This window comes from Staurois parvus, unplaced genomic scaffold (genome assembly GCF_062004578.1).
Source record: "Staurois parvus isolate SC_StPar_1 unplaced genomic scaffold, SC_StPar_1.0 ptg000750l, whole genome shotgun sequence".
Classification (NCBI taxonomy): Eukaryota; Metazoa; Chordata; class Amphibia; order Anura; family Ranidae; genus Staurois; species Staurois parvus.
Window position 1 is genome coordinate 882,583 of NW_028318546.1, and position 17,067 is coordinate 899,649.

The 17,067-nt window shown below is 36.0% G+C and overlaps 1 protein-coding gene across 1 annotated transcript in view; it reads left to right on the forward strand.

The window, feature by feature from the left end:
- Window positions 1–17,067, forward strand: part of LOC149445011 (putative cation-transporting ATPase 13A4) — an 88,410-nt gene that overhangs the window by 58,048 nt on the left and 13,295 nt on the right. The window contains exons 17-25 of the mRNA XM_089654289.1: window positions 36–153; window positions 6,430–6,554; window positions 8,593–8,759; window positions 9,276–9,398; window positions 9,555–9,634; window positions 10,529–10,571; window positions 13,854–13,963; window positions 15,979–16,075; window positions 16,188–16,260. Coding sequence (XP_089510415.1) covers window positions 36–153; window positions 6,430–6,554; window positions 8,593–8,759; window positions 9,276–9,398; window positions 9,555–9,634; window positions 10,529–10,571; window positions 13,854–13,963; window positions 15,979–16,075; window positions 16,188–16,260 — 936 coding nt within the window. The remainder of the gene's footprint in view (window positions 1–35; window positions 154–6,429; window positions 6,555–8,592; window positions 8,760–9,275; window positions 9,399–9,554; window positions 9,635–10,528; window positions 10,572–13,853; window positions 13,964–15,978; window positions 16,076–16,187; window positions 16,261–17,067) is intronic.

Consider the following 17,067-nt stretch of genomic DNA (forward strand, 5'->3'; position numbering starts at 1 on the left):
TTAAATTCACATCACAATTATGATCTTCTTTGCAGTTCCAGAAGAATTTGTACATGAGTTGGAAATCTACACATTTCAAGGGTTAAGAGTCATTGGAGTAGCATACAAAATTCTTAGAAATGCCAATAGGGATGATTTAGAGAGTATTGAAAGGTAAGTTGAATTCAACAATTTTTTTGAGGTGCTTAGGGCACCAATGGGAGCAGGGCAACACAGAGTTTTCTCCCAAGCTAAGATGCCCTTAAAAGATAAGTACTAGAGATGAGCGAATCGAACTTGGCGAAGTGGAATTCATTTCGAATATTAGGAAAAATTTGTTTCGCACCGAATCCGAATTTTAGCAAACTTCGGGTGCACGAATCGAATTTTCCCCGATCAGCCGGCAAAAAGTGTCACTGCAGAGAGCTCCGCTATTTCTGACAGTTCTCTGACAGTTCTGACAGTTCATTTACAGTGGTTGAAACATTGTATCTATTTGTTTCCATTTAGGATACAGATGTTTTTATTCGGAAATAAATAGATACAATGTTTCAACCGCTGTAAATGTGAAGGAACTGTCAGAGAACTGTCAGAAATAGCAGAGCTCTCTGCAGATACACTTTTTGCTGTACTGGAATTCTTCTTCTTTTCATTCTTCTTCTTCTTTTCATTCTTCTTCTTCTTCTTCTTCTTCTTCTTTTCATTCTTCTTCTTCTTCTTTTCATTCTTCTTCTTCTTCTTTTCATTCTTCTTCTTCTTCTTCTTTTCATTCTTCTTCTTCTTCTTCTTTTCATTCTTCTTCTTCTTCTTCTTTTCATTCTTCTTCTTCTTCTTCTTTTCATTCTTCTTCTTCTTCTTCTTCTTTTCATTCTTCTTCTTCTTCTTCTTTTCATTCTTCTTCTTCTTCTTCTTTTCATTCTTCTTCTTCTTCTTCTTTTCATTCTTCTTCTTCTTCTTCTTTTCATTCTTCTTCTTCTTCTTCTTTTCCTTCTTCTTCTTCTTCTTCTTTTCATTCTTCTTCTTCTTCTTCTTTTCATTCTTCTTCTTCTTCTTCTTTTCATTCTTCTTCTTCTTTTCATTCTTCTTCTTCTTCTTCTTTTCCTTCTTCTTCTTCTTCTTCTTTTCATTCTTCTTCTTCTTCTTCTTTTCATTCTTCTTCTTCTTCTTCTTCTTTTCATTCTTCTTCTTCTTCTTCTTTTCATTCTTCTTCTTCTTCTTCTTTTCATTCTTCTTTTCATTCTTCTTCTTCTTCTTCTTTTCATTCTTCTTTTCCTTCTTCTTCTTCTTTTCCTTCTTCTTTTCCTTCTTCTTCTTCTTTTCCTTCTTCTTTTCCTTCTTCTTCTTCTTCTTCTTCTTCTTCCTCTTTTCCTTCTTCTTCTTCTTCTTTTCCTTCTTCTTCTTCTTCTTCTTTTCATTCTTCTTTTCATTCTTCTTCTTCTTCTTTTCATTCTTCTTCTTCTTCTTCTTCTTTTCATTCTTCTTCTTCTTCTTCTTCTTTTCATTCTTCTTCTTTTCATTCTTATTCTTCTTCTTCTTTTCCTTCTTCTTCTTCTTTTCCTTCTTCTTCTTCTTCTTCTTCTTTTCCTTCTTCTTCTTCTTCTTTTCATTCTTCTTCTTCTTCTTCTTTTCATTCTTCTTCTTCTTTTCATTCTTCTTTTCATTCTTCTTCTTCTTCTTTTCAATCTTCTTCTTCTTCTTTTCCTTCTTCTTCTTCTTCTTCTTCTTCTTTTCATTCTTCTTCTTCTACTTTTCCTTCTTCTTCTTCTTCTTTTCATTCTTCTTTTTATTCTCTTTTCATTCTTCTTCTCATTCTTCTTTTCATTCTTCTTCTTCTTCTTTTCATTCTTCTTCTTCTTCTTTTCATTCTTCTTCTTCTTCTTCTTCTTTTCATTCTTCTTCTTTTCATTCTTCTTCTTCTTCTTCTTTTCCTTCTTCTTCTTCTTTTCCTTCTTCTTCTTCTTCTTTTCATTCTTCTTCTTCTTCTTCTTTTCATTCTTCTTCTTCTTCTTCTTTTCATTCTTCTTCTTCTTCTTCTTTTCATTCTTCTTCTTCTTCTACTTTTCCTTCTTCTTCTTCTACTTTTCCTTCTTCTTTTTATTCTCTTTTCATTCTTCTTCTCATTCTTCTTTTCATTCTTCTTCTTCTTCTTTTCATTCTTCTTCTTCTTCTTTTCATTCTTCTTCTTCTTCTTCTTCTTTTCATTCTTCTTCTTTTCATTCTTCTTTTCATTCTTCTTCTTCTTCTTCTTTTCATTCTTCTTCTTTTCATTCTTCTTCTTCTTCTTCTTTTCATTCTTATTCTTCTTTTCATTCTTCTTCTTCTTCTTCTTTTCATTCTTATTCTTCTTCTTCTTTTCATTCTTCTTCTTCTTTTCCTTCTTCTTCTTCTTCTTTTCATTCTTCTTCTTTTCATTCTTCTTCTTTTCATTCTTCTTCTTTTCATTCTTCTTCTTCTTTTCATTCTTCTTCTTCTTTTCCTTCTTCTTCTTCTTCTTCTTTTCCTTCTTCTTCTTCTTCTTTTCCTTCTTCTTCTTCTTCTTTTCATTCTTCTTCTTCTTCTTTTCCTTCTTCTTTTTATTCTCTTTTCCTTCTTCTTCTTCTTTTCATTCTTCTTCTTCTTCTTCTTCTTTTCATTCTTCTTCTTCTTCTTCTTCTTCTTTTCATTCTTCTTTTCCTTCTTCTTTTTATTCTTCTTTTTATTCTTCTTTTCATTCTTCTTTTTATTCTCTTTTCATTCTTCTTTTTATTCTCTTTTCCTTCTTCTTTTTATTCTCTTTTCATTCTTCTTTTTATTCTCTTTTCATTCTTCTTCTTCTTCTTTTCATTCTTCTTCTTCTTCTTTTCCTTCTTCTTTTCAATCTTCTTCTTTTCCTTCTTCTTTTCAATCTTCTTCTTTTCCTTCTTCTTTTCAATCTTCTTCTTCTTCTTTTCAATCTTCTTCTTTTCATTCTTCTTCTTCTTCTTCTTTTCATTCTTCTTCTTCTTCCTTCTTCTTCTTTTCATTCTTCTTCTTCTTTTCCTTCTTCTTTTCAATCTTCTTCTTCTTCTTTTCAATCTTCTTCTTCTTTTCATTCTTATTCTTCTTCTTCTTTTCATTCTTATTCTTCTTCTTTTCATTCTTCTTCTTCTTCTTCTTTTTATTCTTCTTCTTTTCATTCTTCTTCTTCTTCTTTTCATTCTTCTTCTTCTTCCTTCTTCTTCTTCCTTCTTCTTCTTTTCATTCTTATTCTTCTTTTCATTCTTCTTATTCTTCTTCTTCTTCTTCTTTTCATTCTTCTTCTTCTTCTTCTTCTTCTTCTTTTCCTTCTTCTTCTTCTTTTCCTTCTTCTTTTTATTCTCTTTTCATTCTTCTTCTCATTCTTCTTTTCATTCTTCTTCATCTTCTTTTCATTCTTCTTCTTCTTCTTCTTCTTTTCCTTCTTCTTCTTCTTCTTTTCATTCTTCTTCTTTTCATTCTTCTTCTTCTTTTCATTCTTCTTCTTCTTCTTCTTTTCATTCTTCTTCTTCTTCTTTTCCTTCTTCTTTTCCTTCTTCTTTTCCTTCTTCTTTTTATTCTTCTTTTTATTCTCTTTTCATTCTTCTTTTTATTCTCTTTTCCTTCTTCTTTTTATTCTCTTTTCATTCTTCTTTTCATTCTTCTTTTCCTTCTTCTTTTCCTTCTTCTTTTCCTTCTTCTTCTTCTTCTTTTCATTCTTCTTTTCAATCTTCTTCTTTTCCTTCTTCTTTTCAATCTTCTTCTTCTTCTTTTCAATCTTCTTCTTTTCAATCTTATTCTTCTTCTTCTTTTCATTCTTATTCTTCTTCTTCTTTTCATTCTTATTCTTCTTCTTCTTTTTATTCTTCTTCTTTTCATTCTTCTCCTTCTTCTTTTCATTCTTCTTCTTCCTTCTTCTTCTTTTCATTCTTCTTCTTCTTTTCATTCTTCTTCCTTCTTCTTATTCTTCTTATTCTTCTTCTTCTTCTTCTTCTTTTCATTCTTCTTCTTCTTCTTCTTCTTTTCATTCTTCTTCTTCTTCTTCTTCTTTTCATTCTTCTTCTTCTTCTTCTTCTTCTTCTTTTCATTCTTCTTTTCATTCTTCTTCTTCTTCGTCGTGCCCCGTGACTGCCCAAATGAGTGAAGTGTGTGGTGATTCTAAGATCGACGGCACTCATCTGCATGTCATACTGACTGACAGTATTATTTCTCTTCCCCAGCAGACTCCGAGGGCATTTAAATTAAAGGTACAGTGTTCTGCACTAATATAAAGGCTCTCTGAAGCCTAGAAACCCTTTTAATAAGTTAAATTCGCAGCGAATAAATTCGCATCGAATCGAATTTCTCCCGCAAATTCGGCGAATCGGCCGAATCGAATTTTTGAATAATTCGCTCATCTCTAATAAGTACACTTAAACACAACATGTGCATATAGTGTGCTTAATCTTTACCCCCTGTGCTCTGAGCTAATTGCGGCCCCATACACTTCTATGAGGCCTTTCCACCTTAACCCCCAGCATGCTGTAATGCACCTTGCTTGTTTTGATTCATGCCCAATTTATTAAATAAATCAAAATGAAAAAAAAAACTATCATATCAGTTACCCAATGGAGGGCCAAGGGGGGCACCATTGTTGGGCTATGCTTAGGGTATCAATTGCCCTTAATCTGGCCCTGATTATTTTGAACTGAAAATTATAGCTAGCCAGCTTTGGCTGCCAGTTATATAATTTCATCCTGGAATCAAAATAATATATTACAAATGCAGTTCTATAAACAGTTAAGAAAGCCTGACTCACTTCACTTGCCAAGTGAAAATCCTCTCTAAACTGTCCCAATAGATCTTAGTGGCTAAATAATCTGGCTGAAATGAAGCCAAGTGCAGCATTTGTAATGTTGCAGTCTTCCAGGAATTTCATGCAGTTTACATCTCAGACTATTCTCTTTTAATTTACACATTAGAAATGATTGAGTCCGTTTCACATAGCATTTATAAATCCTCTTAACATTTGTTTTTTTTTTTTTAAATTTAGGCTAGAAAAGTTTATAAAACTTTTGGAATTAGAAAAGTCAATTCTGTTATTATATGTTATAACATATAGTGATTTTGAAATGTAAGCTAGATAATTTTATAAAAGTTAAGGTATTAGATAAGCTCATCATTTTGCCAAAGTGAGATATGACCAAGATGAGTATAATACTCAGGTACCTGAATGTATGTGAATATTGCCCAATATTCCTGGCTTTTACCAGTTGACTTCTATACTCCTTTAGCCCATTTGCTCTAAGCCTCAGATTTGGAGAGTTAGGGAATCTCTATCTTCAAAAGGATTTCATATAATTCCTCATTTATATCTTAATAATTGATAAAGGTTGGCAAGGCCACTATCTTCACTATCTTTCAAACATTTAAATTGGATATCTCTATTGTTTGCTTATCCTCTCCACACCCTCTCTGTTTTGGAGTAACCAAAAGAAACAGTCGTTCAAACAGTGTACATGACAATGAGAACACTGGGGGAAGAGGGGGTTGAAACTTCTCATTTGTACAATAATTCAAACATATAATAACGTTCTACTGTAAAATAGTATGAGAAATTGTCTCCAGAAAAGATTTGCAGAGGTTGACACTTTTAAAATGTAGGTCACCCATGTTTTAGGTGTCATGGTCAGCCCTTTTAAGAATAGTCTTTCATCTAATGTATCTTATCAACTAGCAATGGCTATTCCACTGTTGGTAGTCTGGAGGTTTTCCTGTATTTGGTGATCATGTTTTTCCTCACATTCAGGAAGTATAGTATCAGATTTTATTTGTAAGGACAGACATAGTTTTGTTGTGATATAAGAGGACTGCAGGGGGTCATGTGGAAAGTTCACAGTGGTAATTTTAGCTATGGAATAAGCATATATTGTCTAAATACACAAGGCGTGTATATTGTTACTTGAACCTTGGTGTACTTTTTGTATTCCTTCTGTGCAGTAATCCAATGTGAAACTTTGTTTCTATGTAGGAGCTTCCTGCATAGATACCAGTCACTCTTGATTCCTCTCCTTGTGCAGGGTGACCAGTCTTGTATTCATTTCCTCCTGTATAGGATAACTGGTCTTGTGTATGCCCCCCTCTTGTAGTTTGTCTGCAGGCAGCCTGTACTGGGCCAGTCTTCTGGGTCCATCCTACAGCTCTGCTGTCAGTAGTGTCAAAACTACTTTTAAAATGTTATAACTGGGTTTGCAAAGGCATTTAGTGCATACGAAGTGGATTTATATACAGCACTTTGTGTAAAGAGAGTAACATATTTAAATTAACATTTTCTTGCCATTCGGCTCCATTAAGGTTAAGGTCTCACTTGAATTCATGTACTGCATATAAGAACTAAAAACATTTATTTAACCAATGTTTATAATTTTATTTAATCAAATTCTCTAAGCATTCTTCTAATCTCCAAATCTTTAATAAAATCTATTAATTTCCCTGAAGGGAAGATGTGGAATGTGACATGGAGTTTCTCGGTTTGCTGATATTAGAAAATCGTCTCAAACCAGAGACCAAACCAATCCTTGAGGAACTCAATGCAGCCAATATCAGGACTGTAATGATCACAGGTGAGAATTTCAGGTGAATTGGTAACAGATTATAAGAAATAGATATCAATTGCTGCTTAGTAGGAAGACTAGGGGGACAATTAACTAAAGGTTATTGCATGCATTATGTCAGTCACATGACCACATACTGCTTGCAATGCTGAAAATGTCAATTCACTATTGCTAGCTTGGTAAATATTGCATAAAAAGACGTTAAAGTCAATTCACAGAAGGAAATAAATAAATAAATGCATTTAGAGATTAAGTAGTTGTCGAGGCATGCAGTATGCACTCGTTGCTAAGGAGTGGGAAGCAGCCTGCATCCTCAACAACCAGTAACTGTCAATGTAAAAAAAAAAAAATTGCTAGCAATCAGAAATTAAGAAAAAAAAAACAGCATGGGGTCCCCCCAATTCATACCATGCCCTTCAGGTCTGGTATGATTTGAGGGGAACCCCCACACCAAAATAAAAACAAAATGGTATGGGGGTCCCCCTCAAAATCCATACCAGACCCTTAACCGAGCATGCAGCCTGGAAGGTCAGGAAAGGGGGGTGAGCAAGTGCCCCCCCTCCTGAACCATACCAGGCCACATGCTTTCAACATGGGGGAGTGCTTTGCAGAGGAGAGCCCCCCAAAGCACCTTGTCCCCATGTTGATTAGGACAAGGGCCTCTTCCCCACAACCCTGGCTGGTGGTTGTGGGGGTCTGCAGGTGGGGAGCTTATTGGAATCTGGAAGCCCTTTTAACAAGAGAGCCCCCAGATCTCAGCCCCCCATGTGAATGAGTATGGGGTGCATGGTACCCCTACTCATTCACCAAATAAAAGTGTAGTGTAAAAAAACACAGGAGGCAGTTTTTGACAAGTCCTTTATTAAAAAATAAAAAATAAAGTCCCGCAGTGTAGATCCATTGTCAATCTTGATGCCTGCCACCACCGCCGACCTGGAAAAAAAAAAAAGAGGCTCCGCTACCGAAAAAGGCTCACACCGTCTGACACCTCCGCTGCCTGACAGTTATTAAATACATAAAGGGGCCCTTGTCCCCATGTTGAGGGCATGTGGACTGGTGTGGTTCAGGAAGGGGGGGGGGTGCTCATTCATCCCCCCACTTTCCTAACTTGCCAAATGGATAAGGGTCTAGTGTGGATTTTGGGGTGGGACCTATGCCATTTTTTTTTATTTTGGCATGGGGGTTCCTGTTAAAATCTGTACCAGACCCGAAGGGCTTGGTATAAATTGGGGAGGGGGGGCGTAACCCCATGCCATTTTTTTCTTTATCTTTAATTGCCAGCAATTTGTTTTTTTATTTTCTCGGCATGCAGTCACAGTGAAAACTGCATTTAATTTACAAATTGGATACGCAATCCCCTAGGGGTATGAATATCTGTTTTTTGTAAACTGGGTTTGCTATATTTAGACTGACTCTAAAATAAAATTTTCCTTACGGTTACTGGTTTTAATTTGTCAGCACTTTCCATTTGTTTACCACATGTACTGTTATAGTCTGCCTTGCAGGGTCATGTGGCTTGCTCTATGGGCCAACCTGCAGAAGTAGGGAAGTGCTGCCTAAGTCCTGTTTGAGAAAGAGGTGTTTGTACACTCCAAAATGTTGACTTGTGGACCTCATTTTTTTTTTCTTGACCTGATTGACATGTCACTGGGTAACACATTATATTTGTTAGCATTTTTGTATTTGCTACCAATTGTGCTTTTTCACTACACTACTTGGAGGATAGGATATTTCCCCATTGAATTAGCTCACCCCTTTATTCTTGTATATACATACAGTATAGCATAAGGTGTTCAAGGTACTCATTGATTTTCTAGATTTAAGCATGTTGAATAGCTCTATTTTTTTACCTATGCATATTAACTTACATTCAGACGTTTAAATGTTGTACTTTTAACCTTGCTTGCTGATGTCTTTGGTTTCAATATAAAAACATATACCACATGTCTAATATAATAAGCAGTTCATAACATGTTAAACATAAAAATCAGTTCATATAAGCTTGATAAAGTTTAAGATCTTTGGTGACTGTATCATTTTCATTCAGGGGACAACATACAAACAGCAACTACAGTTGCCAAAAACTGTGGCATGATTCCTGACAATAGTCAAGTGATTCTAGTGGAAGCATATAAACCTGAGGGATGTTCTTCAGCATCTGTCACCTGGAAACTTCTGGAATACCCACAGACTGGACAAAATAAAAATTTTCAGGTCCCAAAATGTTTACAATGAAAAATTTTAATGTTATTCTTTAATCAATCGAAACTAATTGAGAGTATGATTAGCTACTAAAATGACTGCTTGGTTGAGATAAAATATCAGCCACACAGGGTGTATATTGTTTTCTTTAAGTCACCCAACTCATAGATTCTTCTTGTAAGATGGAGCAGAAAACACTAGCATTGTGTGGCAGTTAAAAATAGGAAGCAATACTTGAATGCATAATGAACAAACAAGGCTGACCACATGCACATATGTTATTACAAGTTGTACATTTAAAGATTATTATACATCCATATATCTAAAAAAGAAACGTAAAAAGCCATCATTTCATAGTTGCAATAACTTTGTACATTAAGCCTATAGCTTTGTGGGTATAATGGAATTTTAGGTTTTAATACCTGAAAAATAAAAAAGGGAGAGCCTATCTGCTGTATCACTACAGGAAACAACTGCCTTACTTTCATTTCTTGATCGTTATAACATGAATATTTTTTTCAATGACAGGATATCAGTATTGATGTTGATAACATACTGGATGCCAAGAAACAGAGCAGTGATTACCATTTTTCATTGAGTGGAAAGACCTATGAAAATCTGGAGCAATATTTTCCAGATTTGTTACCAAAAGTAAGTGGTTTCCATAAGTATGTTTATGTACCCACTACTGTGATACATTTAATGGAGCAACGCATGTATACTTGTTGCATAGCATAAGATTCCCCTTTGGCTTAAAGTCAAAGCTTTTAAAGCCCAATATTTTAACAGTTTTCCTTTACTTGTCAGATTTTGATGAATGGAACTGTTTTTGCGAGAATGTCTCCTGGGCAAAAATCAGCAATCATAGATGATTTTCGCAAGCTTGAGTAAGTACTAGACAAATTAATATAAATGCAATTAAAGTCAATTAATGTTATAATATTTAGTAAATTTATATAAAATTAACAATTAGAAATGTCTGCACTGGTGTATTAATTTCAATTGGCTGCTAGCAATGGGAATGATATATGTAAATGCCTGAGAATCAGACATGCAAAGATACATTACCCAAAAAAAGAGTTAAAAAGCTCACAACTAAGGGGTTTCTCCTATGTGCATCACTGCTCAGCACAGCTAATCCATCTGTATTACAGCTGGTACCTTTGGCCTGGTTACAACATAGTTGCAATGAGTACATTATACTTCTTTTTTGGATCTTTTTTAGATCTGGTAAGCCCCCCTTTATTTCTTGGTAGCTGAAAGAGCACCAGTAAAGATGCATAGCATTTACACAGGGAACTTGGTTAAATGTATAATTTCACCTGCAGCAAGTCCAGTCTGATGAAGCAGTGGGATGTTGAAGTGTTATGCTTTTTTCAATATTACAATCATTGACCTATTTATTGACTTTTACATTTGATGAGATGTTATATTTCATTGCTTATCGTATGAATTTGTATTTTGTATTTCTAGGTAGCACTATTTGTTTTTGTATTTGCACGTTACATCATGGATATGATTTTATTTTGGTTTATTTAGTCATATTACTTTTTATTTTGTCATATTTGTATATTTGGCTTACTTTTGTTCATTTATTGCTCTGCAACTTTGTATGCTTGATATAAAATTAATGAAAAGCAGTCTAGACCATTTACCTTCTCACCCTACCAAATTCCCATCAGCCTGATAGTAAAAGACTTTTCACATATGAGTCAAAAATAATTGTACTGGTTTTCTTTTTCTGCACAATTGCAATATATTTAACACATTATATTTTTCAGTTATTATGTGGGAATGTGTGGAGATGGAGCCAATGACTGTGCTGTAAGTATATTATAAGCATTTATATAGTACATTTTCATTTCATTTTCTAGCAATGATTTGATCATGGGTGGTCACAGACTTTACAGGGCACTTACTTTTTAAATGATGAGTTCATTTATTATTCAGCAAAAAAGCTGTCAAAACCTGCCTGTGAAAAAGTTAGTTATGTTATTTATTTAGTTAATTACACCCTAAACTTAATAACTGGTTGTGCTACCCCTGGTGGCAACAACTGCAATCAAGCGTAAGTAGTATTTATTTCTGTGCAATGGAATATGGAGAGAATTATGGGCAGCTGTTGTCACCAAATACAATATCCTTTACCAGTAGGATATATGTGATAAATACAGAAATATATATGGAGTAGCGCTATCAGGCTCCACCTTCCTAAGGAAACACAATAGTAGATTAAAACAAATATAAGTACTATACTGCACCTCCCCTGCTGAAACATGTGGCGTATTTGATTAGCATGTTAATCCTCCTCAATATTGGGATTATCTTAATACGATTTAATGTGCGTGTCCTCAATAAAGCTTCATTGTAACAGCGCAAAAATACACCTCCTCTATGGAAATGCATAAATAAACATAAATAAAGCCCCTCCCATATAAATGTAGCCTTTAAATAGTCTCTGGTGAATCAACGTGCAAAAAATTAACGTGTGCTTTTTCTTTTTCTTTATATCCAAAAGATGGTGTCACTCATGCTTTCCCTCCACAACCACGTTTTTTGACCCCTTATGATTAAGTAGGTCAAAAACAGTAAGGGTGGAATCTCCTCTGGTTCCCAGTAGTCTGTAAATGAATCTTATCTGGTCCCTAGTAGCCTCCGCTGTTGTTAGTTACTTCAATTCTTTCTCTCCTCCTCCAGATCTCCAGTCCTCTCAGTCCTGGCCATACCTGTCCTCCTACACTCAACTCAAAATGCACATAACATCGTAATAGGATAATCCCAACATTGAGGAGGATTTACATATTGATTAGATACACCACATTTTTTAGCGGGGGAAGTGAACTATAGTACATACTGTATATCTATTTTAATACACTGTTGTGTTTCTTTGGCAGCACTCTCAAAAAGTCTGGTAGCGCTACACCATATATATTTCTGTAACTACAATCAAGCATTTGCAGTAACTGGCAGCGAGTCTTTCACATTGCTTTGGAGGAATTTTGGCCCACTCTTCTTTGCAGAATTGTTTTAATTCAGCCACGTTGGAGGGTTTTCGAGCATGAACGGCCTGTTTAAGGTCATGCCACAGCATTTCATTTGGATTTAAGTCTGGACATGGATTAGGCCACTCCAAAACCTTAATTTTGTTTTGTTTTTTGAGCCGTTCAGAGGTGGACTTGCTGGCGTGTTTTGGATCATTGTCCTGCTGCATAACCCAAGTGTGCTTGAGGTCACCTACTGATGGCCAGACATTCGCCTTCAGGATTTTCTGGTAGAGCACAGAATTCATGGTTCCATCAATCATAGCAACTCATCCAGCTCCTAAAGCTGCAAAGCAGCCCCACACTATCACACTACCACCACCATGTTTGACTGGTGGCATGATGTTCTTTTTATGAAATGCTGTGTTAGTTTCATGCCAACTGTAACGGGATGTACACCTTCCAAAAAGTTTAACTTTTGTTTCATCAGTCCACAGAATATTTGCCCAAAAGTCTTGGGAATAATCAAGATGTTTTTGGCAAATGTGAGACGAGCCTTTGTATTCTTTTGGTCAGCAGTGGCTTTTGCCTTGGAACTCTCCCTTGGGTGCCATATTTGACCTGTCTCTTTTTTTTGTTGAATCAAGACCACTTACCTTAACTGAGGCAAGTGAGGCCTGCAATGCTTTAGATGTTGTTCTGGGTTCTTCTATGACCTCCTAGATAAGTCAACATTGTGCTCTTGGAGTAATATTTATAGGCTGTCCACTCTTGGGAAGGTTCACCACTATTCCAAATTTTCTCCATTTGTGGATAATGGCTCTCACCATGGTTCACCGGAGTCCCAAAGTCTTAGAAATGGCTTTGTAATCCTATCCAGACTGATACATGTCACGTTGTTTCTCTTTTGTTCTTGAATTTCTTTAGATCATGGCATAATGTGTTGAGATCTTTCAGCATGCTTCACTTTGCCAGACATCTTCAATTTAAATGATTTTCTTGATTCAACAGGTTTGGCAGTAATAAGGCCTGGGTATGGCAAGTGAAATTTAACCCAGCGTTCTAAAAACTGTGGTTAATTACAGTTCATTCATGATTTAGTAAAGGGGACAATTACTTTTCACATAGGCCAGGCAGGTTTGGACAGCTTTTTTTCCCTTAATACATGAAACCATCATTTAAAAACAGCATTTTGTATTTCCTTGGGCTATCTTTGTGTTATATTAAATTTGTTTGATGATTTGAATCATTTAAGTGTGACAAAGAGAGCTTTTTTCAGCGGGAATGTGGGGAACACAGGTACCTCTAGCACCAGATGTATGTGATGGCAAGGGGTGCTGGGGTGTGCTAGAGGGTCTATTGATGCTGGCTGCTGGGGTATCTATTGTTGCTGGGGAGGGGGGTAATCTCTTGATGAGGGAGGGGTCTATTGTTGCTGAAGAGCCAATTGTTGCTAGGAGGGATTTACTGTTGAGGGAGAGGTCTGTTGTTGCTGGCTGCTGGGAGACCTATTGTTGCTAACAGGGGCTTATTGTTGCTCGAGTGGGTCTGTTGTTGCTGGGGGTGCTTTTGTTGCTGGTTGCAGGGGATCCATTTTACTGCTTTATTATTAAAGTTATTATTAGCACATTCCATACAAATTACTTAACACCACAAAATGATACTTGGTTCTGTATTCACTAAAAGGGTGGTACTGGTATGTGGGTAGGTGGATGTATCCAATGCAGCAGTGTTTTAGATCTCACACTACGTACTTATTAGTAGCCACATGGCAGCACACTGCATCCAACATTGCCTTTTTACTTTATGAACAAGACCAGTAGGTTATCCTTGTCACACAATGTGCCCTTTCATTGTACATCTCATGAAAATAAATGAATACAATTTATCATACGATGACACAAGTTTTATTTTTTATTTTTTTTTACAGTAATTTTAGAATATTACCTAATCTAATTGAACAGAGTTGTCTTATTGCAATAGTTTGGAAGTATGCAGTCTGTCAACAAGCCTGGATGTTTGTGTCCTGTGATATAGTGATGCTTACTTTATATGCCCTAGGACAAAGTCAGCCTGTTTTACAACACACCTTTCATTTATAAATGATTATTACATTTTCCTAAAGGCTTTGAAGATGGCCAATGCTGGGATTTCTCTATCAGTGCAAGAAGCATCTGTGGCTGCACCTTTTAACTCTCTTGTTACAAATATCAAGTGTGTTTCTGAACTGTTAAAGTAAGTATTTATTTAGAAAATCACACATATAACTTATTTATTACATAGTAAGAAACTAAAATATGAGCAGCACTTTTACCATGTTAACCTAACCCTCAACAATTTGTCTTCATAGCTTACTTTTACTGTTCTGCTACATGTAGCTTGTTAAAAATAATTAAATCCCCATATAATGAAATATTATTGCCTTTTTGTTTCATCTTGATCTTCCCAAGTCAGAGGGGATCTCTCATTTAGAGAAGGTAGCACTACCTCCCCTAAATTACAGATTCCAGCCACTGTGAACAAGCAACTGGCCAGGAATCTCTCATTTTGTGGGGGTAGTGCTACCTCCTCCAAATGAGAAATCCCCTAGCCCTGACTTAGGAAGGGCTAGATGAAACAAAAAGGCAATAATATTTCATTATAGTAGTAGCAGTAGTGTGGCAGGATAATTGGGTGACAGACTTTTGTGGAAGGGGAGGCGGCATGAGAAAAAGTCCAAAAAGATATCTAAAAGAGGTTTTGTCTGGAGTTGCACTTTAACACTTTCACTGATGCAGAATGATTTTCACATTTTCACATACACAATCTATTTTTTTGCCTTAAAATTACCTACTCCCCCCCCCCAAAAAAAAAAAAATATTATCTGAAATCAGAAACCTATAATTTTTGGTTGTATGATATACAGCTGCTTATTGAACTATGTTTTCAGTAAAAAGTATATCATTAATTTTAGTGCACACAAACACATTAAAATCACCATTTTTTTGTAAAATAGAAAAAATTAGATTGTGTCTAGTATTTAAATACTAAAATGTCAATGCTAAAGATAGTGTGCATCCATGAAATGCATTTTCTATAGACAAAGCCTTAAAATATCTTTACAGCTCATCAGTTTACAGCATACCACAAATAATGACCCTTGAGATGCAGAGTCTTTTAAACATTTTTGATTGATTTTGATTGATTGATTTAGTTTTATTTTTTTTTTTCTTCACTTTTAATTTTTTTTTAATCTTCATTTGATTATTAGCACAAGTGTCTGTTAGACCCCTAATGATTCTCCTGCACTGTCCCTGAGCTAATCATAAAAACACTGCTCAGCTGCAAACACAGCAGCAGCTGGCTGTCAAACCTGGAAATAGAGAAAAACAAACAGAGGGCTCACCAGCCTAGTGCATTACCTTAAAAGTATGTTTATTGAATGTTAAAAAATAGGTATTCTACTCATAATAGTCAATAAATAAAAGGCACATCATGAAGGAACAGCTCTGTCCAATTCGCACTGTGTATCTGTCTGTTATGACAATTCTGGACATCCAAAATGCTGACGCATTTCGAGGGCTAGCCTTTTCCTCAGAGCCACACCTGGAAATGCTCAAACCAGGTACTTCTGGTTTTACTCCATGGAAAAAAAATCACTTATTTGATTTCTCCTCCATAGACACCAGTGGACATCCTGAAACTTTTTTGTGGTCCCAGGATCCAGGGAAGAGTGGGAAAGCCTCGGAACCATCAAGGAAAGGGAGTTTCAAGAGGGGAGGGAGCGGTTGAACAGCTTTATAGCCACCCAGACAATATCTACAAGAAAAGCCCAAAGCCTGCTGATAAAAGTTACATTAAGCTCAGTATTGCTTTTGCTTGTTTTAACCCTTTCAAGGTCCTGTCATTTCCAGCAAAAGCTTTAAAGCATCAATTCACCAAATGATAGCATTTCAGTTTCTAAAAGATGCTGGAGAGATAAACCATCTGACAGCTTTTCTCAGGGATTCTGTTGCTGAAACCTCTGTGTGTGAGTACATAGGTCTGCACACCTGCTGTGGCATGATGAGGAGCTTACCCTTACCTATTTTCTTGAATAAGATCCTCCTGCTGGTGGGATCTGACCAGACTGCAGGTATGTAGTCACAGGCATGAAAATGCACTTGTGTGGCTCTATCATCAGTCTTCAATGAGTTACTTGCTATATATTTGGAAACGCCTTCAGTTTTGATATTTGATGATGGTACTAATGGCTGCTTTACTTTTGATAGGGAAGGACGAGCTGCACTTGTCACATCTTTCTGCATGTTTAAATACATGTCTATGTTTGGATTAATTGAATATATCAACACACTGCTGCTATACTGGGTAATTTGAAATTATTTAATTAATTTTTGCTGTCAACGGAAAATAGGAACTAGCAAGAGCATTAGAGCTTGCACTGTTGATAACATTTCTTCATCTATTCGGTGTTTTTCAGCAACAAAATATCTTTGGAAACAATCAGTTCCTTGTCCATGACTTTGCTATTATGTTTGTAATTTTCCTTACAAGTAAGTACAACTGTCAGACATTACTGACATTTTTATATACAGTAGGTACTGCTAAGGGAAATCTTTCTATTTTTCAAGCCACAAAGAATACCAGTACTGTAAAGTCAATTGGTAGCCACCTGTTCTTTTGCTTTTGGAGAAAAATGTTTCATGAAGCTTTGGCTCAAGAAAATAATAATTTCAGAAAATGAAATTTCCAGACATTAACTAGCTGTTGAACTAAATGAAATTCCACACACCCTCATCCAAAAACATGTTTTAAAGCCCAACTTCGGGCTCAGCCCCTGGCCCACAATCACCTACTGCCCCTATACTGTATACTTACCTTTGTCAGATGCCACATGATGCAATGAGTCTTCTTCTTCATTGCTTGTTTTCTGGCTGGAATTGGGCTCCCATGAAAATGTGTAAAAAGGTGCAAATGGCGATGTCCTCCATTCATAGTATGTCCTCAGTCTTCCGAGTCGAACAACACTGAAACAAGTATTATTATTATTATTATATAGTATTTATATAGCGCCAAAACGTTTCCTCAGCGCTGTACATTATAGTGGGAGACAGTACATGAGACAATACAGTAACAATACAATACATGAGAGGTTCGAGGGCCCTGCTCCTTGGAGCTTACAATCTAGGAGGGAGGGGATAGGGGTATAGGAGGAAATGGCTGTGGGGGATGGAGTGGTAGGAGGAGTGGAGGAGATTGGCTGTTAGGTGAGGGAGGGGTAGGCTTCCCTGAAGAGATGGGTTTTCAGGGTGCGCCTAAAGGTGAGGAGGGTAGGTGACAGTCTGATGGATTGGGGTAGT